Source organism: Penicillium cosmopolitanum, assembly GCF_028827165.1.
Source record: "Penicillium cosmopolitanum strain IBT 29677 chromosome Unknown utg000009l:1.0-9042332.0:1.0-9050551.0, whole genome shotgun sequence".
Lineage (NCBI taxonomy): Eukaryota > Fungi > Ascomycota > Eurotiomycetes > Eurotiales > Aspergillaceae > Penicillium > Penicillium cosmopolitanum.
In genome coordinates this window covers 1,769,249-1,787,728 of record NW_026622679.1, presented here as the reverse complement: position 1 = coordinate 1,787,728, position 18,480 = coordinate 1,769,249, and the positions used below count along the sequence as shown (strand labels likewise).

At 50.9% G+C, this 18,480-nt stretch overlaps 7 protein-coding genes across 7 annotated transcripts; 5 read left to right on the top strand and 2 right to left on the bottom strand.

Annotated features, from left to right (window-relative positions):
• Positions 1–236: 236 nt before the first annotated feature.
• On the top strand, positions 237–799 carry fkbp3 (peptidylprolyl isomerase family protein FPR2; the record flags this gene model as incomplete). The annotated part of the gene is made up of 2 exons (XM_056633400.1): positions 237–463; positions 631–799. 2 exons carry the CDS (start codon positions 237–239, stop codon positions 797–799), a joined length of 396 nt encoding a protein of 131 aa, XP_056484020.1.
• Positions 800–1,072: 273 nt separating this feature from the next.
• On the bottom strand, positions 1,073–2,135 carry N7509_008762 (cytochrome b5-like heme/steroid binding domain-containing protein; the record flags this gene model as incomplete). The annotated part of the gene is made up of 2 exons (XM_056633399.1): positions 1,073–1,933; positions 1,962–2,135. 2 exons carry the CDS (start codon positions 2,133–2,135, stop codon positions 1,073–1,075), a joined length of 1,035 nt encoding a protein of 344 aa, XP_056484019.1.
• A 651-nt stretch (positions 2,136–2,786) lies between these two features.
• On the top strand, positions 2,787–4,031 carry N7509_008761 (PP2C family serine/threonine-protein phosphatase; the record flags this gene model as incomplete). The annotated part of the gene is made up of 5 exons (XM_056633398.1): positions 2,787–2,852; positions 2,919–3,028; positions 3,093–3,387; positions 3,474–3,576; positions 3,652–4,031. 5 exons carry the CDS (start codon positions 2,787–2,789, stop codon positions 4,029–4,031), a joined length of 954 nt encoding a protein of 317 aa, XP_056484018.1.
• A 1,308-nt stretch (positions 4,032–5,339) lies between these two features.
• On the top strand, positions 5,340–6,293 carry N7509_008760 (acetamidase/formamidase family protein; the record flags this gene model as incomplete). Its single annotated transcript, XM_056633397.1, has 1 exon — positions 5,340–6,293. One exon carries the CDS (start codon positions 5,340–5,342, stop codon positions 6,291–6,293), a length of 954 nt encoding a protein of 317 aa, XP_056484017.1.
• Positions 6,294–6,818: 525 nt separating this feature from the next.
• Positions 6,819–10,048, top strand: N7509_008759 (ATP-dependent helicase; the record flags this gene model as incomplete). The annotated part of the gene is made up of 4 exons (XM_056633396.1): positions 6,819–7,187; positions 7,245–9,669; positions 9,743–9,874; positions 9,930–10,048. 4 exons carry the CDS (start codon positions 6,819–6,821, stop codon positions 10,046–10,048), a joined length of 3,045 nt encoding a protein of 1,014 aa, XP_056484016.1.
• Positions 10,049–11,071: 1,023 nt separating this feature from the next.
• Positions 11,072–11,378, top strand: N7509_008758 (uncharacterized protein; the record flags this gene model as incomplete). The annotated part of the gene is made up of 2 exons (XM_056633395.1): positions 11,072–11,159; positions 11,263–11,378. 2 exons carry the CDS (start codon positions 11,072–11,074, stop codon positions 11,376–11,378), a joined length of 204 nt encoding a protein of 67 aa, XP_056484015.1.
• A 3,455-nt stretch (positions 11,379–14,833) lies between these two features.
• Positions 14,834–16,195, bottom strand: N7509_008757 (uncharacterized protein; the record flags this gene model as incomplete). The annotated part of the gene is made up of 3 exons (XM_056633394.1): positions 14,834–15,471; positions 15,500–15,917; positions 15,983–16,195. The coding sequence occupies 3 exons, from the start codon at positions 16,193–16,195 to the stop codon at positions 14,834–14,836; spliced, it is 1,269 nt and encodes a 422-aa protein (XP_056484014.1).
• Between the last annotated feature and the right edge of the window lie 2,285 nt (positions 16,196–18,480).

Below are 18,480 nucleotides of genomic sequence, written 5' to 3'. Positions count from 1 at the left end.
ATCTCCATCCTAGCCACTAATCATTCCATCCCAATACAACATCAAGGAATCCGTCCTACCCAACTCAAGGTCTATTGTACATTCATTACTGAGCGGCCCCACCAGGCGCAGGCCCACATGCTCCGCCGCCAGACAAACGTGGTCTCCCCGAATTCCCCCTCGGTCGGTCCTCATCTCCCCAATTCAATCAACATCCCTTCAATTCCTCTCGAACAGCCTACTCAATACCTACCACTATGCGTCTCGCCAGCATCTTTCTCTCCCTCGCCTCCCTGGCCTGCGCCGCCGAGCTAGGAATCGAAACCACCCACAAGGTCGAATGTACCCGCAAGACACAAAACGGCGACGGTGTCTCCATGCACTACCGCGGTACCCTCCAGGACACCGGAAAGGAGTTCGACTCTAGCTATAAGCGCAACTCTCCTCTGAGCTTCAAGCTCGGTACTGGTCGTGTTATCAAGGGGTAGGTTTACACCCACGATGAAGCTGAATGGATAATTCCTAGCGATGCAATAGATTCCCTTCGCAGCGGCTCGATGCTGGGTAGTATTCTTTTTGCTGGGAATTCCGGAAACTTCTACTTCTGGCTATAGAATGATTCAAGTGCGCTAACTTTCTGCCTATCTCTAGATGGGACCAGGGTCTTTTGGATATGTGCATTGGTGAGAAGCGTACTCTTACCATCCCTCCTGAGTTCGGCTACGGTGACCGCGGTGTCGGTCCTATTCCCGGCGGCGCGACTCTGATCTTCGAGACCGAGTTGGTCGGAATTGAGGGCGTTGAGAAGGATGAGCTGTAAGCTCTGACATCAAGGTTGACCATTTGCTATGTGAATGCCCTGCGGGTAGATTGCTGCGGCATAGATATGAAATCAATATATACCCTGAACAAATTCAGTTTGGATCCATTTTCCATTTTCCAATGTCATGCCATTCGTCGATAGGAAGGGTATCTCTTCTAGTTCATAAAAAAAAAGAAAATATGTAAGAGAAAATATGTGTACATGGTGCCATAGAACGCGCAAATGTCGAATATGTACGGGTCATATCAGAGAAATGACCAAGCAGCTCTATTAGTCCATCGCATCTAGCGCATCCTCCGCCTGGGCATCATTCTCCGAAACTAGAATCCCAACTAAACACTCACTTAGAATCCCATCCCAATTGACCCACGGGTGGATCTCCTGAAACAGTTGAGCGGAGTCCTTCCCCGCGCCGCGGAGGAGTTCGCCCTTCCCACCGGGGTGGTAGGGCACATAAGGTTGTATATTATAGACCTTCCCTTGGTACGAAGTCCAGGCGTCGCGACCCTTCCGCCCATTTTGTACCTTCAGCATCGACGGCGTGACGCGCATATACCCGGGCGGCATGTTCGCACCTCGGAGTTGGTTTTTTGGGTTGGCAACGAGCGCTGCCCAGTCCAGGGGTGAGAATCCGGGGTCAAGCACGACTTTGCGCGATGCGGAGGATTTCTTGACCTGGACCGGGGCGAGGGTACTATTGCTGAGACGACTTCCGCCGCTGCTTTGCGGGGCGCGCAGGCCTGCTGCTGCGGATGGAGGTGGACGGAGGGAACTACCGGCGTTGAGTCGAGGGGGTTGGAGTTGGTTTGTGGGTTGGGCGCCGGTTGGCCGAAGACGGGGGACTGAAGGTGGAGGCATCATTGAAGATGTGTTTGTTCTGGGCGTTGTAGAGGGTGTTTGTTGTTTGGCTGAGGACGCTGGAGGTGGCATGAGCGGCTCCTGAGATGTGTTCATGGCAGATCCATTGCTGGACTCTGAGTAAATAATCTGTTTCGGTGGCCCGCTGAGGCCTTGAGCCGACGAGGTTGCGTTGTTAGATGTGCCATTGTTGTTGCTATCTCCGTCCAGGTTCAGTGTTGGTACTGCAAGGACGGGAGGCGGCGCACTCGATGCCGATGCCTTAGGTGTAGTCTGGGGGGGATTCTTCCTCGGTCTCTACCGAAGGCAGGTTCGGGTCATCTCCGTCGTGACTCGCCGATGCATCGTTGGCAGCAGTTTCGGAGGAATCCTCGGATTTCGAGTCCGGCGGGGCAGAAGGGGTCGAGGGTTGGGTTGAAGAGCGGCCGGTATAACGAGAGAATATGGATCCGGCGGCTGCGAAGAGAGAGCCCATTCCTACTCAGTCCGAGCTGGACTTGACAGGGGAAAACGGGGAGAGGATAAGTGAGGGAGTCGTGTGATGCTCGGGGTTATCGATTATCATCAGGTCTCAGCAGATTCGCTCAAAGAACCGGGTGGCCCGTGCGCTCCGATCGAGATCGCCTGGGCATCGCACCAGATCGATATCAACGCGATGCAGTCATCTTTATATTAACTTACAGCTTGATTATCTATCGGAGTTTATCTCTGCTTCGATTGTAATTTTGTGTGCGTTTTGACCCGTTTGATTTAGGTGATATTTTACTAATATTCATAGGTTAGTATGCGTATTTATATACTACTTGTAGTACAACCTGAAGTAGTGTCATCTAGGTATTGTTAAACACCCCCAACACTGTACTGAGTTTCGGCATCAACTTTGCATCGTTCACTTGGACAGGGAATTGAACTAGCTTCTCATCACTTATCTGTTAGGCTCTGAACTACTGATACTATCTTAAATGTGCGCATGGCAAACACCATGATGTCAGCCTACGATCACTACCCAGCTGTCGGTCACTCAGGCGTGAGTCAAAAAGGAAGGCCAGGAAGGCCATTGACCGTCAAAATAATCAGTGCTTCTTACTACAGGATGGTTTTCGCACACCGAGCACTCATGGATCAGATGTTCCAAAACACGCTCATGTCTAGCTCGGATGCGGTGACGCTTTTCGAAGCCGGAGTTGGCCAGGTATATCGAATTCGAATGCGAATGCGAAGGTCCCTGTCGATCCAAACAGGAGACTGACCATTGCAGGCACAAGGGAGTCGAAATCATCAGGAGGATTACTATACTGTGATCCGCCCGGAACAGTTCCCCGCCGAGACTCAAGACAAGCTGGCGTTCTTCGCCATTTACGATGGACAGTGAGACTGCCATTTTTACTTCTCTACTCCTCCCCACAGGCACCTTCCTAATCGGACGCTGTAGTGGTTCCGGACTGGTTGCAGACCACGCAAGCAAACGGCTGCACCGCCTACTTGCCCAGAGACCTGAATTCAAGCAAGGCGACTACACCGGGGCCCTGAAGGCGGCTCTCGCCGACGAGGATGGCCTGCTGCTGGAGAGCTTCAAGCACGATAGTGCGGAGCCTGCACTGTCGGGGTCGACCGCAGCCATCTGTTTGATTAACCTTACTGCAGGCGAGCTAGTGGTGTCTAACTTGGGCGATTCGCATGTTCTCCTGGCTGAGCGGGATCCGAAGACGGAGTGCCCGTATCATATCGTGGGTGTTTAACCCCCCTCTTCTCCGACTCCCCTCTCTCCACTAGAGAAGGAAGACTGATAGCAATAATGCATTGGTTGGGTTAGCGACGAATCACAGAGGCACATAAGCCCGAGACGCCTAGTGAACGGGCCCGAATCAAAGAGGCTGGAGGTAGCGTGGAGATGAGGAAAGGTGTTCCGAGGGTCGGTAAGAGGATGCCTGCATTGATTAGACTCGGGGGCTAAGGGGGCTAATTCCTGGAATGCATGAGCGGGCAAGTAGGATCCCTGAACATGTCCCGCGCGCTGGGCGACCTGCAGTACAAAACGCCGGTGAACAGTGTGGAGGATGGTAACTCGATGCTCCGCGACCGACGCGCCTCCTCGTCATCGAAGCCTACCCAAGGAGACTTTGTATCCAACGACCCGTATACCTCACGGCGGACAATGCAATCGAACCGACGCTATTTGTTGGTCCTCGTGTCGGATGGGGTCAGTAGCCAGGCCGACGATGGGGCTTTGATTCAACATGTGATGAAGTTGGCGATGCGGGGGATGCGAGCGGGCGATATTGCACAGGATATTGCCACCAGTAGTGCCAATCACCCGCACAGCGACAATGCCACCTGCATTGTCGTATTGTTAGATGGACAGTCAAGTTGATGGGGAGCCTCATCTCCTCGGAGATAAGAGAGATCTTTGTGTATGGGATGGGCCTGGATCGAGGCGTTTAACCTCTTTCCCTCTTCAAAAATACTGTAGTACGAGTATCGCAGAAAAGAAAAGAAAAGAAAAGGAATATACATGGATCGAAAAGTCCCCAAAAAGAAAGAGGTCCACCCTGGGGGGAATGTGTTATGCAGCGAGGTCGTGGCCAGTCAGCGGTGAGGATTGGCTCCATTCTTACCGGATCAAGAAGGTGGTTTCTGTGGCGGATCGGGGGGCCAGGGACAGAATTTTCTGGATTGCTGTTGCGCATAAGTTATACATTCGGGTTGGACGAATAGGACTGAATCATGGGCTATTTGGTCCACTTGGATTGTCCCGCTCGGCGAAATCCAGTGGATTGTATCGGCCAGCTTGCCCCTAAGGGAATCTCATCTCGATCACGGTGGCGTGCTTTGCGTTTGCTCGTATCATCCTCGTGTCCTTAAGAGGGAGGTCGTTCGGACTTTCCGAGCAATAGCGATGGATCCTAGCCCACTGACTTCTAGAGTGCTCTAAAGTGTCTTAGAGGTGCCTAACGATAGTCTAAATACTTCAACTTGTAATTGGTAGTAGTACGGCAATACTACTACTATGTACTACATAGGTGTGTGATCTTGATGGCACCGTCCCAACCAGTACTCCATACATACTCCATAAAATACTCCAAATATCTCCAACAACCCATTCTTGAACCATTCGGTTAGACGGTAGAGACCCCGCTAGACAAGGTTAATGAATACATACTACGAGTAGTCCGTACACTATGAAGTTGGCGGATAAGAGAGGTCCCTTCCCTCCCGTCGGGGTGGCCCGCCACCTTTTCCCCCCTCTCTCCCTCTTCTCTTCTCTCCCTCTCCTCCCCGGGCGGATTCTGTGTCTGTGCCGATGCGCGGAGTCAATTCCAACAGGTTAACGCTCCCAGGGGCGCACGCTCGTCCTACTATTCGTGACCTGTCATTCCCGTTTAGGCAGGCCAGAGAAATCGGTTCCCAAGAGTGGAGTCACCTGGCAAACAAGCTTGAGTAAGATCCGGCACTAACCACCTTCCCTAACCGTACATCTGGAAGAGGATCCCAGTACGGATACTTCAAATTCTCTGGCTCTCCCTTTTCCCATTGTTTCATCGTCTTCGACTTCTCTGTACACACGCAACCCCACTCCTACAAATATTTCCATAGTACCCTACAGCTGCGCTCTCTGCTCTGTCCTGCCTGGGGTTCGCCGACTATGAGTTCAACACAAACCCAAACTCAAGCAAACGCCATGTCTTCTACCGAATGGAAGAACTTCCATGTTGGACGCGATTGTGGCCATGTGAAATGGTCTCGGAAAATCGAACCCAAGTTGACCGTCTCTTCCGGTGAGACCGTTAGCTTTGATGCCATCGACAGCAGCAATGGTCAACTCACCCCAAGCTCGGATGCCTCAGCCATCAAAACGCTGGATCTCGGCATTGCCAATCCTGTCTTCGGTCCGATCTACGTGAAAGACGCCCAGCCTGGTGATGTCCTCAAGGTTGAGATCTTGAACCTCGAAGTTGCCGACTGGGGCTGGTCCGCCATCATCCCCGGCTTTGGTTTGCTGGCAGAGGACTACCCGGAACCTGAGATCAAGATCTGGTCACTCGACCGTGAGAAGGGTTATGCACAGTTTAACAACATGCGTATTCCCCTCCGTCCATTCCTCGGATGCATGGGACTCGCCCCAGCCGACGACTCCGAGCTGTCGACTGTGCCTCCCACCCACGCAGGTGGCAACATGGATTGCCGCGAACTGAGCGTTGGCTCTACCGTCTACCTCCCTGTTCAAACTGCCGGTGCCTTCTTCAGCTGTGGTGACGGCCACGCCGCCCAGGGCCACGGTGAAGTCTGTGGTACCGCTATTGAGACACCCATCAAGGCCACCCTTCGTTTCGAGCTTTGCAAGAACCAGCCCTGGGTGACCGCACCCCAATACCAGACTCCTCCTCGCTCTCAAATACCAAACCCTCTCCCCGACCTCGGAACCTACGGTGCTTTGGGTGTGTCGCCAGACCTATACCAGGCCGCGAAGAGTGCCACCCGCAGCCTTATTCAGTGGTTAGTCTCGACCAAGGGACTTACTCGAAGTGAGGCATACATTTTGGCCAGTGTTGCCGCAGACCTTCAGATCGCCGAAGTGGTCAATGTGCCCAACTTTGAAGTAGCTGCCAGTCTTCCCTTGGGAATCTTCAGCTAAGCTCGGTTTTGATTTTGTGTTGATGTTGGCGTGATACCCAGGCTGTCGAGTGATCAATTCCCCCTCTTGTACATACATTGTTACTCGACTTTAGCCTTTTCATACTCTCTTGCATGGACGGACGTGGCTGGAGTACTAGGCTTGTGATGGCCAATACATACTAATTGTTTTACTTGGAGATGTTTAAGCTTTCATGAATATAATTATTTCGAAACTTCAAAGCCCATTCTATCTAAGAATACCTAGGCACAGCGTAGTATTTGTCGACTGGTCGTTCGGCTTTCTGCATCCCGGACTTCATTATGGACGCCATCAAAACAGAGAATTCATTTTCCTTTAAATAGAGAACATTATCATCTAAGGTCAAATAAATCTTTTGGAAGCTATCTCCATTGTTCGCGGTCGACCTTGAAGTTGCAGGTCATGCATGTATGTAGATCACATGACATCGCGCCTCATTCGCGTCACACTCGCCAAGGTAAAACCGCTCGGAACCAACCAAGAACGCAAAGGTCTCAAAATGCCATGGATTCTATTCTCGATGGCCTCAATCATGCCCAGCTCGAAGCAGTCGCCTCTGATGCACCTATTTTGCAGGTGCTCGCGCCCCCAGGCTCTGGCAAAACCAAGACATTAACCGCACGCGTCGCGTATCTGCTCTCACATCATGGATACTTACCCCAAGACGTCATTTGTTGCACTTTTACCATCAAAGCAAGTCGAGAGATGCGGGAGCGTCTTGCGAAATTAATCGGCGCACAATCAGAATCGCGGCTTATTTTGGGTACTTTTCATTCGATCTGTCGGCGCTATTTGTGCAAGTATGGCTACAAGATTGGTCTCCCAAAGGGATTTGGCATTGCGGATTCTGACGACACTCGAGGAATCCTTCGAGTGAGTTTGCATATATTTGAATTTGGGACTGTCTATTAACCCAAATTTTTTTGCTAGAGAATCATCAAACGTTTGAATTCTAGCATGGAGGTCAAGGCTGCCCAAGGGCGCATTTCGCGCCACAAAGCCCATGGGCTCACTCCTGATGCACTAGAAGGTCAAGTCAAGGCAGAGGAAATGGAGCTGGTGGATATATACCGTTCTTACGATGCCGCACTGAAAGCTTCGAATCTTCTCGACTATGATGATCTACTCGTGCGATGCAGTGATCTCCTCAGAGAGCACCCAGAGTGCGTATCCAATGTGCAAGCGGTTTTAGTGGATGAGTTTCAAGATACGAATATCATCCAGTATGAGTTGATGAACCTTTTCGCGGCGAAAAACCGACGAATTACCATTGTCGGAGATCCAGATCAAAGTATCTATGGTTTTCGGTCGGCGGAGATCCAAAACCTGAGGCGTATGCAACGGCGGTACACAAACACGAGGACCATCTTTCTCGAGTCGAATTATCGCTCTTCGGCTTCAATTCTCAGCTCCGCCCAGGAAGTGATAGAGCAGGATACCTCACGACCCGACAAAAAGCTGCAACCCACCCATTCCTTTGGCACTCTGCCTGTGCTCAGAAAACTTCCTACTGCCAATGCTGAAGCCCTCTGGATGGTTCTCGAAATCAAGCGATGTGTTGCAATGACAGGTGGTCTCGTGCGGATGTCTGACATTGCAGTGTTACTTCGGTCAGCTTCCCTGTCGACGCGTATCGAGACGGCATTTGGACGAGCTGGTATTCCCTACAAAATGGTGGGAGGTCGGAAGTTCTTCGATCGGACGGAAGTCAAGACACTCCTCAATTATCTCCGAGTCGTGAGCAATACGGGCCATACAGATGCCTTGCTCGGCATCATCAATGTGCCACCACGCAGAATTGGCGATGAGACTATAAAACAGTTGACAACTGGTGCCGATAAGGCTAAAGTTCCTTTGTGGTCATTCCTGAAAGATGTTATTCAGGGCCGTCGATCGACTGAAAAGAAGCTTCAAAAGGCGGCTGAGCTAGGACTGTGTTCACTGGTGAAGCTTATCGACGCCTCGAGGCAAAAATTGCAGGACTGTCAAGACGCTTCCGCCCCGCGTGTACTTCTCGAATACATCACAGAAAGCCTCTCATTCCAGGAGTATCTTATCAGAACCTATCCTCTGGACGAAGACGGCCGCTGGGCGAACGTGAGAGAATTGATGGGTCAAGCCAATGAGACAGCGCTTTCAGGCGAGGATGCGGACAAGGAGAACGATCTACCTGAGATCGAAGGCATTGAGCAGTCAGCGATGCACTTGGGGGACGAGGCTCTGTCTCGATTTTTGGCCAATGTCGCTCTTTCTACGGAGGCACAGACCCAAAACGAGGGCAGAGAGGGTGAGCAACCACCAGAGACTGTCACAATTTCAACTATACACGCGGCAAAAGGCCTAGAGTGGCCTGTTGTTTTTATACCAGCTGTGTACAATGGGAGTATCCCACACTCGCGGGCAGAGGTGATTGATGAAGAAAGACGTCTTCTCTATGTTGCGATGACGCGAGCACAAGCCCTATTGTATCTCAGTCTTCCTATGCGACAGCCACGAATTGGAGAAGGAGAGGACGCATCCACAACGCTGACGCCATTCCTTCCGCCCAAAGTCACGACGACCCGATTTCGTCCCAAGGGACCCAACTTGCACGAGAAAGTGGTATATTCAATCGCTGATATCCTGCGGCGTCCGCGGCCATCGCCAGATGACATGTACAAAACGCTCGATACGCTTCCGTCGACACTTGATGATAAGTGGACGGCCGAAGGGGAAGAGAAACGAGATCTCGATAGTCAATGGGACAAAGGCGACAACTCGACTGAAGGGCCATATCCTAAACGACGGCGAGCCGATGGCAACCAGTCTACCTCGACGACATTCATGTCAGCTAACATTTACAACATGAGTAACTCATCGAACTTCATTGCCCCTACAACCATGTCATCCGGCTTTTCATCTGCTCGGGATTATGCGAGCTCGGCTGTCAATCAGGAGCCCATTACGGAGGATAAATCCAATCTTGTCAAGGGACCAATCCCTGCAACTAAAGGGAAGAGCGCCAGTGCCAAAGATGGGCTTACTCAGGCCAGTATTGCCAACTTCTTTGGCGGTCCAGGATCCTCCCAGAAGAGAGAGCACCCTGCCCCAACCACTCGTCCGCCGCCTCAGCCGACACAAAGGAACCACATGACATCCCAAAGTAACCGACCCAGTTCCAATTTCGTTCCGCCTACCCTTTCTTCTCATCGGCTTCAGCCCGGTCCGCTTCATCCAACACGGCCGGCGCTAGAACCGTCTGAGCCCAATAACTATACGTGGCTGGCGGCTCCCTCGCGACCTGTAATGAAGCCGGGTAGGATGCAAACACAACAATCCAATGGAGACAACACAGCGGAGACAAAGTCTGGGTCAGGTGAGGTGAAACAGGAAAGCTCCACCCGGAAAGTCAGAGTATCCAAAGTAGGCAGAACGGACAGGGCATTGAGTCGGTGACGTTTCATACCACGACGATGTCAATGGTACGCCAGCAAACCTCGGCGCCGGCACGGCGGACGCTTGGAATCCGGCGGAGTATGAATGGATGGGAGGAACGGATGAAGCGGGAGGGCGGTGGCCAAGTACGTTGAAGCGGGTCTGGAATCTATAGAAGTTTGTCCGATTTGTTTTCTAAAGTCTCGATACACTGTTACACGTCTCGCAGCCTCATTGTCATTCCTGTTGGGGGGCTTGCGGTTGCCGGGGAAAGCAAAATGACCTATCTCCTCCCCGTGATGTCTTTCGTGCCCAAGTAATGGCATAATGGCTCCGCTGATGAATCGGTCTGGAGGCTGGAGTGACGCAGTGGTGCATCTCGCCAGACATTACGGAGTACAGAGTACAGTCTGAATGCATGATCAACTATACTTCTTTCGGGGCGGATGAGTATACTGCAGGAGTTCAATACAAGTGTTCACAGGCGGAACAAGTGATCGACCAGGGCCCACGAAAGCAACGATTGGCGAGGCCACGCTATAACCGCAAATGATCAACCCAAAGATGGACCAGGATGGATCTCAATGATTCGGCCAGGGGAATCTGGACCAGAGTGGACCAGGGGGAAAGGGAAGCTTCACCGACATCACGGCGATGCCCCTGGTTCATTGACATCACCGTCATTTTGCCGCGCAACCGAGAGCATCCCCCTGCACGGCTCGTTCCCTCAGCGGTGAGATTGAGGAATCCTCGTCTCCCTGCTGAGCCCTGGCGCCATTTAGCTCCTGCCAGTCAACACTCACCATTCAGCCTGCCTCTTGACTATTCTTGGAGAGAGGAATGGCTGACTCATCATTATTGGGTCCACCGCGTACGACGAGTCCACCGCGTATGGCCCGCGACGCGCTGACTGGCTGCCCTGCTTTCGGCTGGGAGTTAAGGCCAATCATTCAGGCCAGACGCCGTAATACCAGGCACAGGATGCGTCAGGGGGCGATCCATTCCCGTGGAAGTCGAAGCTCCCTGGCGACGATACGGTTCCCCAGAGTCGTAGATCAGGGAATGGCCTGGGGTATACAAAAGCTGGCTGCTTCTCATCTTTCTTCGCTGCCAAATCACTCTATATAATCTCTAATCCATCACACCACCCGCCTTTCTTTCTACCTTGTCTTATACTTCTTTCAACGTCAGATTTATAGATCTCGTTGCGCGCAGTTCAACACTGTTTGCCCTTCGAGACCGATCAGCCCATACTACAGCTTAGCTTCAGCTCTGCTTCTCGGTCTCAAGCGTCATCATCTTTCCCGCGCGCCTTCTTCCTTTCTTTCTCCCTTTCCATAATCATGCCGCACAAAGTCAACAACGACTCAAATTCTACTCTTGCCAGCAGAGGCAGTAGTGGTGACCAAGTCATCGCAACGGAAGCCCGAGGTATGCCGATCCAGCACTGAACACACCCTGATTCCTCCCCATTCGCTTTTGGCGGAGGGCACCCCCCTGTTCCCGATCTCCAGATTCAGCCCGGCTAATGCAGATGCGCCCCCAGCCGCCAATCCCGTTCGCAAACCTACGGTCGTCGTACACAACAAAGGTGGCCAAATCTACGACGAGACCCGGCCATCGGACTGGGACAAACAACGCTGGAAGTAGGCCTGCTTCTACCCGGGGTACAAACATCCGGCAAAAAGAGTACGAGAAAGGCAAATTTTGGCATTGTCACCTGTTTCCCATCCCCAGCTATTTTTATCCGCGCGGCTGAGCCAAACGATCAAAAAAAAGCGACAACCCGCGAAAACGAAAAGTGAGGCGGCGATTGATTGTCTCGAACAAAATGTTCCCGAGACTTCTCCGTGTCTCTGTTTCTCTGCCCCCCTTTTCTCGCTTCTTGGTCTTAAATTGGGTCGTTACCAATTCGAGGCTAAGAAGGGATGGGTCCTTTCGTCACCGCTTCAACCGCGATCACCGATCACCCCTGACCCTCAGATCCCATCGATTACGGCCTGGGCCCTGTGGTCCCTTTTGGGGGGTTGAAAGGGGTGGGAGGGGAGGCATTTGCCATTGCCAACTCAACTGCTTGCTATGTACTCTTTTTTTGCCTTTTGCCACACTCTTTGGCTGGAAGTTCTGCCCCGGATTTTTTGGCTGGGGAAAGCAGTAGGGAGGACCCACTCCCTCTGCTCCCCCTAGCTTCTGCTGTGCACCCTTGTATCATTATTCTGCGGAGTTCTGGGCTATTCGGTGTTATCTCTGTGTCTTTTCCTTTCTTTTTCTGGGCTATCTTCTCTTTCCCTTCTCGTCTTCGACCACATCCCCTCAACTTTCTCACTCCTTGGACCTCTCCACTCTCCACTCTCACCTTTTTTCTCGTGGTGACTTTCTCACCCCAATCTCTCGATCTTCCCTGTCATCCCTAACCCTCCGCCCAACTTCTTATCTCTCTTTCATCGAGTCGGTCTGCTCGACCTCGGAAAGGCTTACACGTGTCATATTCCTTTTTTGCGCATATGCCTTGCAGAGATTCGTGATTCTGCGGGGTACGCGCTCGGGTTTTCTCCTACTGCCAGAGACTCCCCTATCTGTCCTTTATAATTTTTTTTACCTCTCTTGAGGTTGCGATGCATAGCGTGGGTTAATCGGGGTTTGAAATTCTGCAAATGAGCGATATTTATATTCTGGAATATGTCTAACTTTGATCCAAATTGGATTAATCACTTGAATTTAACTTAACATTCAATATTTTCTCTACGGTACTTTCAAGCTCTCTCCTATTTTTGCTTCTATCGGTGTATGCCCCGGTGTTTGTTTATAAGTTCGTCGGGCTCTGGACGGAGGTCAGATGATCCACGGATTCTTTCTAGTTCGGACTTTGGTTCCTGGATGAGCGGTCTGATGATTGGTTGCTATTGCGGGTTGGAAGTTGATCCATGGTTGAGACAGATCCACATCAACGTTGGATATACTTGCTGAAAGGAAAAGTAAACAATGCGTACGGATTATAATGAAAGTGATAAATCTGGGAGTAATTGAAATTGCAAATATGGCGATACGCGGGAGGATCAAATTTGCAGTCCCGTTGCAAGCATTCGCAGGATCGAGATTAGCAGAAGCTACACCTTCATTTGGGGTCCCTAGCGGCAAGCTAAATAGTATGCCTATCTGTGTGGACTCGGTGAAAAAATAGCGTAATTTTGGGGTTTGGGGCCTCATGATTGCTACAAACTCACTAGTGTCCCGATGGTGTTACTTAATGGGAAGTTTGACGGGGTATTCACAGGAATATTCGCAACCGAGACGTGGAGACTGTCACCGTGACAACCCGCGAACTATCTAATTACTTTCTACTGTAAAATGAAGCATCTACATACACGGAGCATCATTTTCCAGTGTCGCTTGCAAATGGAATGAATACTAGAATCTATTAGGGCCTAGTTTAAACTGATCTTTGTGGTAATATTTATACGTGTGTCCTATCCATATTAGTACGTGGACAACATTCCTACTTCCCGTCGTATCGGTTCCAATGACTGAGCTTGGCAAAGCTTGGAATTACTACTGGTATCATTAGACGTCAACCGGAATGCCGAACGATAAACAATCTTAAATTTTAGTCCTGTATCTATCGTCACGTACCTGGGAATATAGGGTGCGTTCCAACCTTGGAATGATTCGAATTTCTGGTGCCTACTAGGTGGATTCGCTGTACTACCTAGCTATGATATATAATATCGGGATGAGGATTTGCTACACCCACGACGAGAAAATACCTTGGAGCTTCAAGTTGAAACCTTGGAATACATTTGCAACTGCTATCATAAACCTTGGAAATTCATCAAACCTACTTACTAGAGGTACCTACTAGTAGGAGGTTTACCACCTGGGCAGTAACTACTACTGATTCAAGTTGGCCAGTCTCGATTGCTTCTAATCCTTGAACTAAAACAAAAATCTTCGACCTAAGCATCAATAATTTTACGCGATGGCTAGGTAATAGCAAGGGACCTCAGAATTATTCTATCCAAGTATAACAAGAGAAGACCATAGAAAACCCGTCTCGTCTACACGAGCTACGTGGTTTACGTTTTCGGGAAAATAAGTTCCACAGAACAGGATATCATTCGTGGGCTGTGTGGCAGTATCGGATCCACACAGTAAATATCACAGCACAAGTCCACTGACTCGCCTGGTGAAAAGGCGGACAAGAAACGGGCTGATCGGCTAGGTACACAAACAATGGGTAGGGGAGGGATAATATCAATCTCAGGTCTCGGTATGAATCCCCGGGAGACCGCAACTTTGTTTTTGCATGGTTTTCGCTCTTTTTTTGCTTTTTTTGTGTGGTGCCGTTTCCATCAGCCTTTTCCATCCGCAACGCTTGTATATAGGTCCGAGGGTACTGAGGCGATAGTGCAGAGCCCTTGATAGGGTGGGATGCAGGCTAGACACATTAAAGGCTTTTTCTTCTGCTGATGGATGGTGATGTGACAGGGGCGAGGCAGGGGTTTGTTGTTAAAAGATTGTGAGGAGTTGGGTGTGGGTGGATGCAAATGCGCAGCGCCGACGGGCGCGCAGCAGTAAAAAAAGGTGGCGTATGGGCTCCGAAGAGTAACCCGACGACAGGAAATGCGAATCGAAGATGTGTGTTGGGGTAAATGAGAACAATGCAGATGACAATCACAAATAGAAATCAAAATCAGGCTCGCTCTTGCAATGCTATGTGGAAAATGAGAACAAATGCATATGACGACCCAGGGGATTGGGCCGACAAAGAGAGAAAAGGGGGTATGCAATTTTTAGAACAAGAAGAAAAAAATGGCTGGTCTCGACTCCGGTTCTGAGGACCGAAGCCGAATGCAAAGCGGTATGATGTCGAAGTGAAGGGTGGAATGGAGTCGAGTCAAGATAGAGAAGAACCAGGTCGAAAGCCGAAGAAGCCAGCGGCTTAGGATTAGGGGTAGTATTAGCGGAGTCGAGAACCAACGCAAAAGCAGATGCTCCGTCGAATGAGTTCTATGTGGGCGAGATAAAGAGGCGCACGAAGAATATGTGCAAGACGCCGAAACACTTTTGGGGTTTGTCGCTACTTTTCGAGAGACCCGGTGTCTTCATTACATCGCACCCGCGTATGTGGGGTCGATGACCATCTGTGGCCGCGGAGGGAACTGCTGCATTTGCTGCTGCTGAGCGATATACAGGGCTTCTTGTTGCTGGTAGGCTTCAGTAGACATGTACTGCATCTCAGCTTCAGGTGCAGGTGATGGCGAGCAGACATTCACAGCTGGAACGACTTGGTTGAGGTCCTGGTTGCCCACCTGTGCCGGGACAAAGCCTCCATTTTCCGGGGTAACCGGAGGAGTCATGTATCCATGCGCGATGGCAGTCAACTGCTGGGACTTCTGAGGGGTGGCAAGTCCGATCTCTCCATTATACGGCTTGGACTCCACGGGAGTCTCCACCGGGGGAGTGCATCGGGCGTAGCTGGCCAACGAAGCCTGGCGGTTCAGGAAATGTTCCAGGACCTTGGAAACGCGCGAGTAGTGGGCCGAGGCGTACTTGCGAGCAACAACCGACGACGGCTGGTGAAGCTGCTGGGAAAGACCAACAAGAGTCATCGAGTCGTACTGGGCAGCCCAGTCGGTGTGACGAGGTTGCGGACGGTTGAGGATGCAGCGTGCCAAAGCCAAAGCAGCCCGGGCGAGTTCCGAGGAGGGCTTAGAGACGAAATCGCGGTGGAATAGAGCAATCTCTAGGATATAGAGAGCCATGTGCTCCACTTCGGGGTTCGTAGACCTCATCCAGGACAGCGACCTGAAGGAAACTATCAACGGTCGGGTGACCGATGGTCCAACCCAAAGTTTGCAGAACGTGCCATTCCATCTGGATGAACATATCATCATCGTAGAGAGAGCAGCACATTGACTTCAGTTCCTTGACAGTGGGGACACGGTCCTTCTTGTCATTGTACTTCGCGGCGATGAGGAGAGCCGCACAGCCAACCAACTGGTAGTGACGCTTGTAAACCACACGCTTGGAACAATAACGATCCAAGAGGTTGATGGCTAAGAACAAGGTCGACGGCATGAGCTGGAAAGCAGTGTGGGCCTCGATCAGGAAGTCAAGGAGGTACGGACGCATGAACCACTGAATTTCGGTTTGAATATCGATGGATTCCACATCGGGGAGGGTTTGACTCTGTTAAGAACAAAATTAGTCTGCCGTCATGCTAATACATAATTGGAAGGGGGCGAAATACTCACGTCCATTTCTAGCATGTGCTTCAGGACATCGTCACGAAGCTCCTCGCTAGTAAGACGGGACAGTTGATCCGCGATGGCATATTGACGCTCACGAGCAACGAGCTTGTCGTGCTCCTGTTGCGCCTGTCTGTCCGCGCGAGCACGGTGATAGTCATCCTCCACAAAGAAGGTCTCACATGGCTGGAAGCTGGAACGAGGACGGGAGAAAGCCATGATGTTCAAATTATTCGAGTTAACCGTGGATTGCAAGAGAGAGAGAGCGGTTGAAATTGATTAAATTTGCGAAAGCCGGAAGGGTGAACCTGAAGACCGAATGGTGACAGGTAACGACGGAAAGGAGAGAGTGACAGTCGTCGAGATTAAGCGAGTCAAATGAATGATTGGAGAATAGTTGGAAAGATTAAGGAGTGGACCAGCGAAGAGACGATAGTCTGGAAGCTGGAAAGACAGGCCGGTGACCGGGAGGAAGTTTTCGAGGACGAAAGCTGTTGGAAGTAATTAACGTATTAGCGGGCGACGGCGTCGACGATTAAACAATTAGGATTAAAGTAGTAGCAGCAACGACGAGAAACGAAGTGAGTGGGTGTGTCAGAGAGAGTGTGAGGATGAGAAAGGAAGACCACGAGCAAGTAAAGGCATTTGATATCCAAGCCAGACAAGGCGGGTTACCTCCTTCGGAGAATACTGACCCAGTTAGACGAGCCTTCGGGCAGAGGGCACAATGCAACCCTTACCGTGACGGCATGACTGGCATCTAGGCTAGGCAAGAACGCAGGAATGATCCGTTGAATTAGGATTCTGTAGGATACCAGTCCTAGAGATGAAGAACGACTAAACTTCTTCACCCCTGGGGCCAGTGCGTCTGCGGAATGTGGAGGATGAAAGGAACAGCACAACCCTATGTAGGGGGCCACCACGATCGTCAGGGGAGGGGGGAAAACGTGCAACAGGAACAAAAATCACAACGTACACTTCACGAGTTAACGTGTTCGGAATGAACCCCCAGGCTGATTTAATAAAGGCCGAGTTGAATGGGTGTTGGTCGGTCAACGACTTGAGGACATCCACACACAAGGAGCGGAATTGACACTAAAGTCACTGGGTAAAAACCAAAAACCTGGAGCAGAACAGCGTCAGCATGTATGATCATCATAATGAAAGCCACAATAATTGTCCCGCAGAAGGTATGGTGTTGCCCCGGTGGTTGATCGTCGATGGTCGTCCATGCCCGGTATGTCACAAACTGGATATTTTCACCACCCCTTCGTTCAATTCAGACCCCTAGGAGTAGATAGGGCAATTCCATTCAAGAACAAGCCTGTCCCTGGAAGGATATGGCAACCAGACTTGGAGGACACATTCCATGCTGCTTTGCAACTGAATATCGCTCCGTTCCCTTCAAGGTGTGCCCTGAAGCAAGTCGACGACATATCCTCTCGCGTGGACCCTGTCCTGCCATTTCCAACTCCTATTTTATCTTGTGGATTGATTGAAGAGGTTGATATTGTTCTCAGTGGCCGACGATTCTCGAAGATTAGGGCTGAGCATGGACGACGATCTCCACCCGGTGTTTCCGTCACACAATTGACTCCCTTTCACCAATTTTGCATTTTGACGCCGAGGATTCATATCGTCCGAACGGCCGGTATCCAGTATGACACCTCGCACAGTTGTCCATCGGAGTTTCCACTATATATGGTTCTCGGATCGTTCGACATTCCACCCAGGGCAACCCACACAGCAAGACAATTTTTTTTGGCCCAAACTTGACTCACCCAAACTAGCAGGCTCTATAATAATCGAGAACCGAAAATGTGTAGAGTTATCGAATCATCCGAAAGAAATTCGAGATGATTATCCCCACACTGTCGCTCGTCTAACCGGCAGGAGCTGGATCAGGGAGGTTGATCGTCGAGGGTCCGGGGATCAGGAGGGCACCGGCGGACGGAGGGGACGAAGGGTTCGCCGTTTGAGCTAACAAACAGTCGAATTGGGAGTGATCGTCAATGTCGAGGAGGGGATTCGACTTGACAGGAGTTGGTGCAGACTGAGGGAATTGAGACGGGTGCTCGATTCTCAGTCAGGCAGACAAACTCCGGGCTCTCCACAAATTGGCAGGGGGGGAAGAGGGAGAAAAGGGAAGAAGAAAAGGGTATCGACGAAGAGAAGGGGGGGAGGAGGGGAGGGGAGTACAAGGAGGAGGAAATTGAAGTTCTCTCTCCAGGCGGGTGTGGGAAAGAAAAGAAGAGAAGAAGAGGAGCGAGAGGAAGACCGAGCTGAGACAGAAGGAGAAGCTGTGCGGTACCGTCATGACGGGGTTTCCGGGTGGAGGCTGAGAGTTACGGGAGTATTCAGTATTTACGGAGGGTACGAAGGGTATGGAGTTACCGTATCCAATCCTTGTAAGGAGAGGGCTCTGCAAGGACGCGGTTTGAAACCAAGACTCGTACACCGGTTCAGTTCGTGTTCAGTTACAGTATTCAGTAATCAGTAATCTC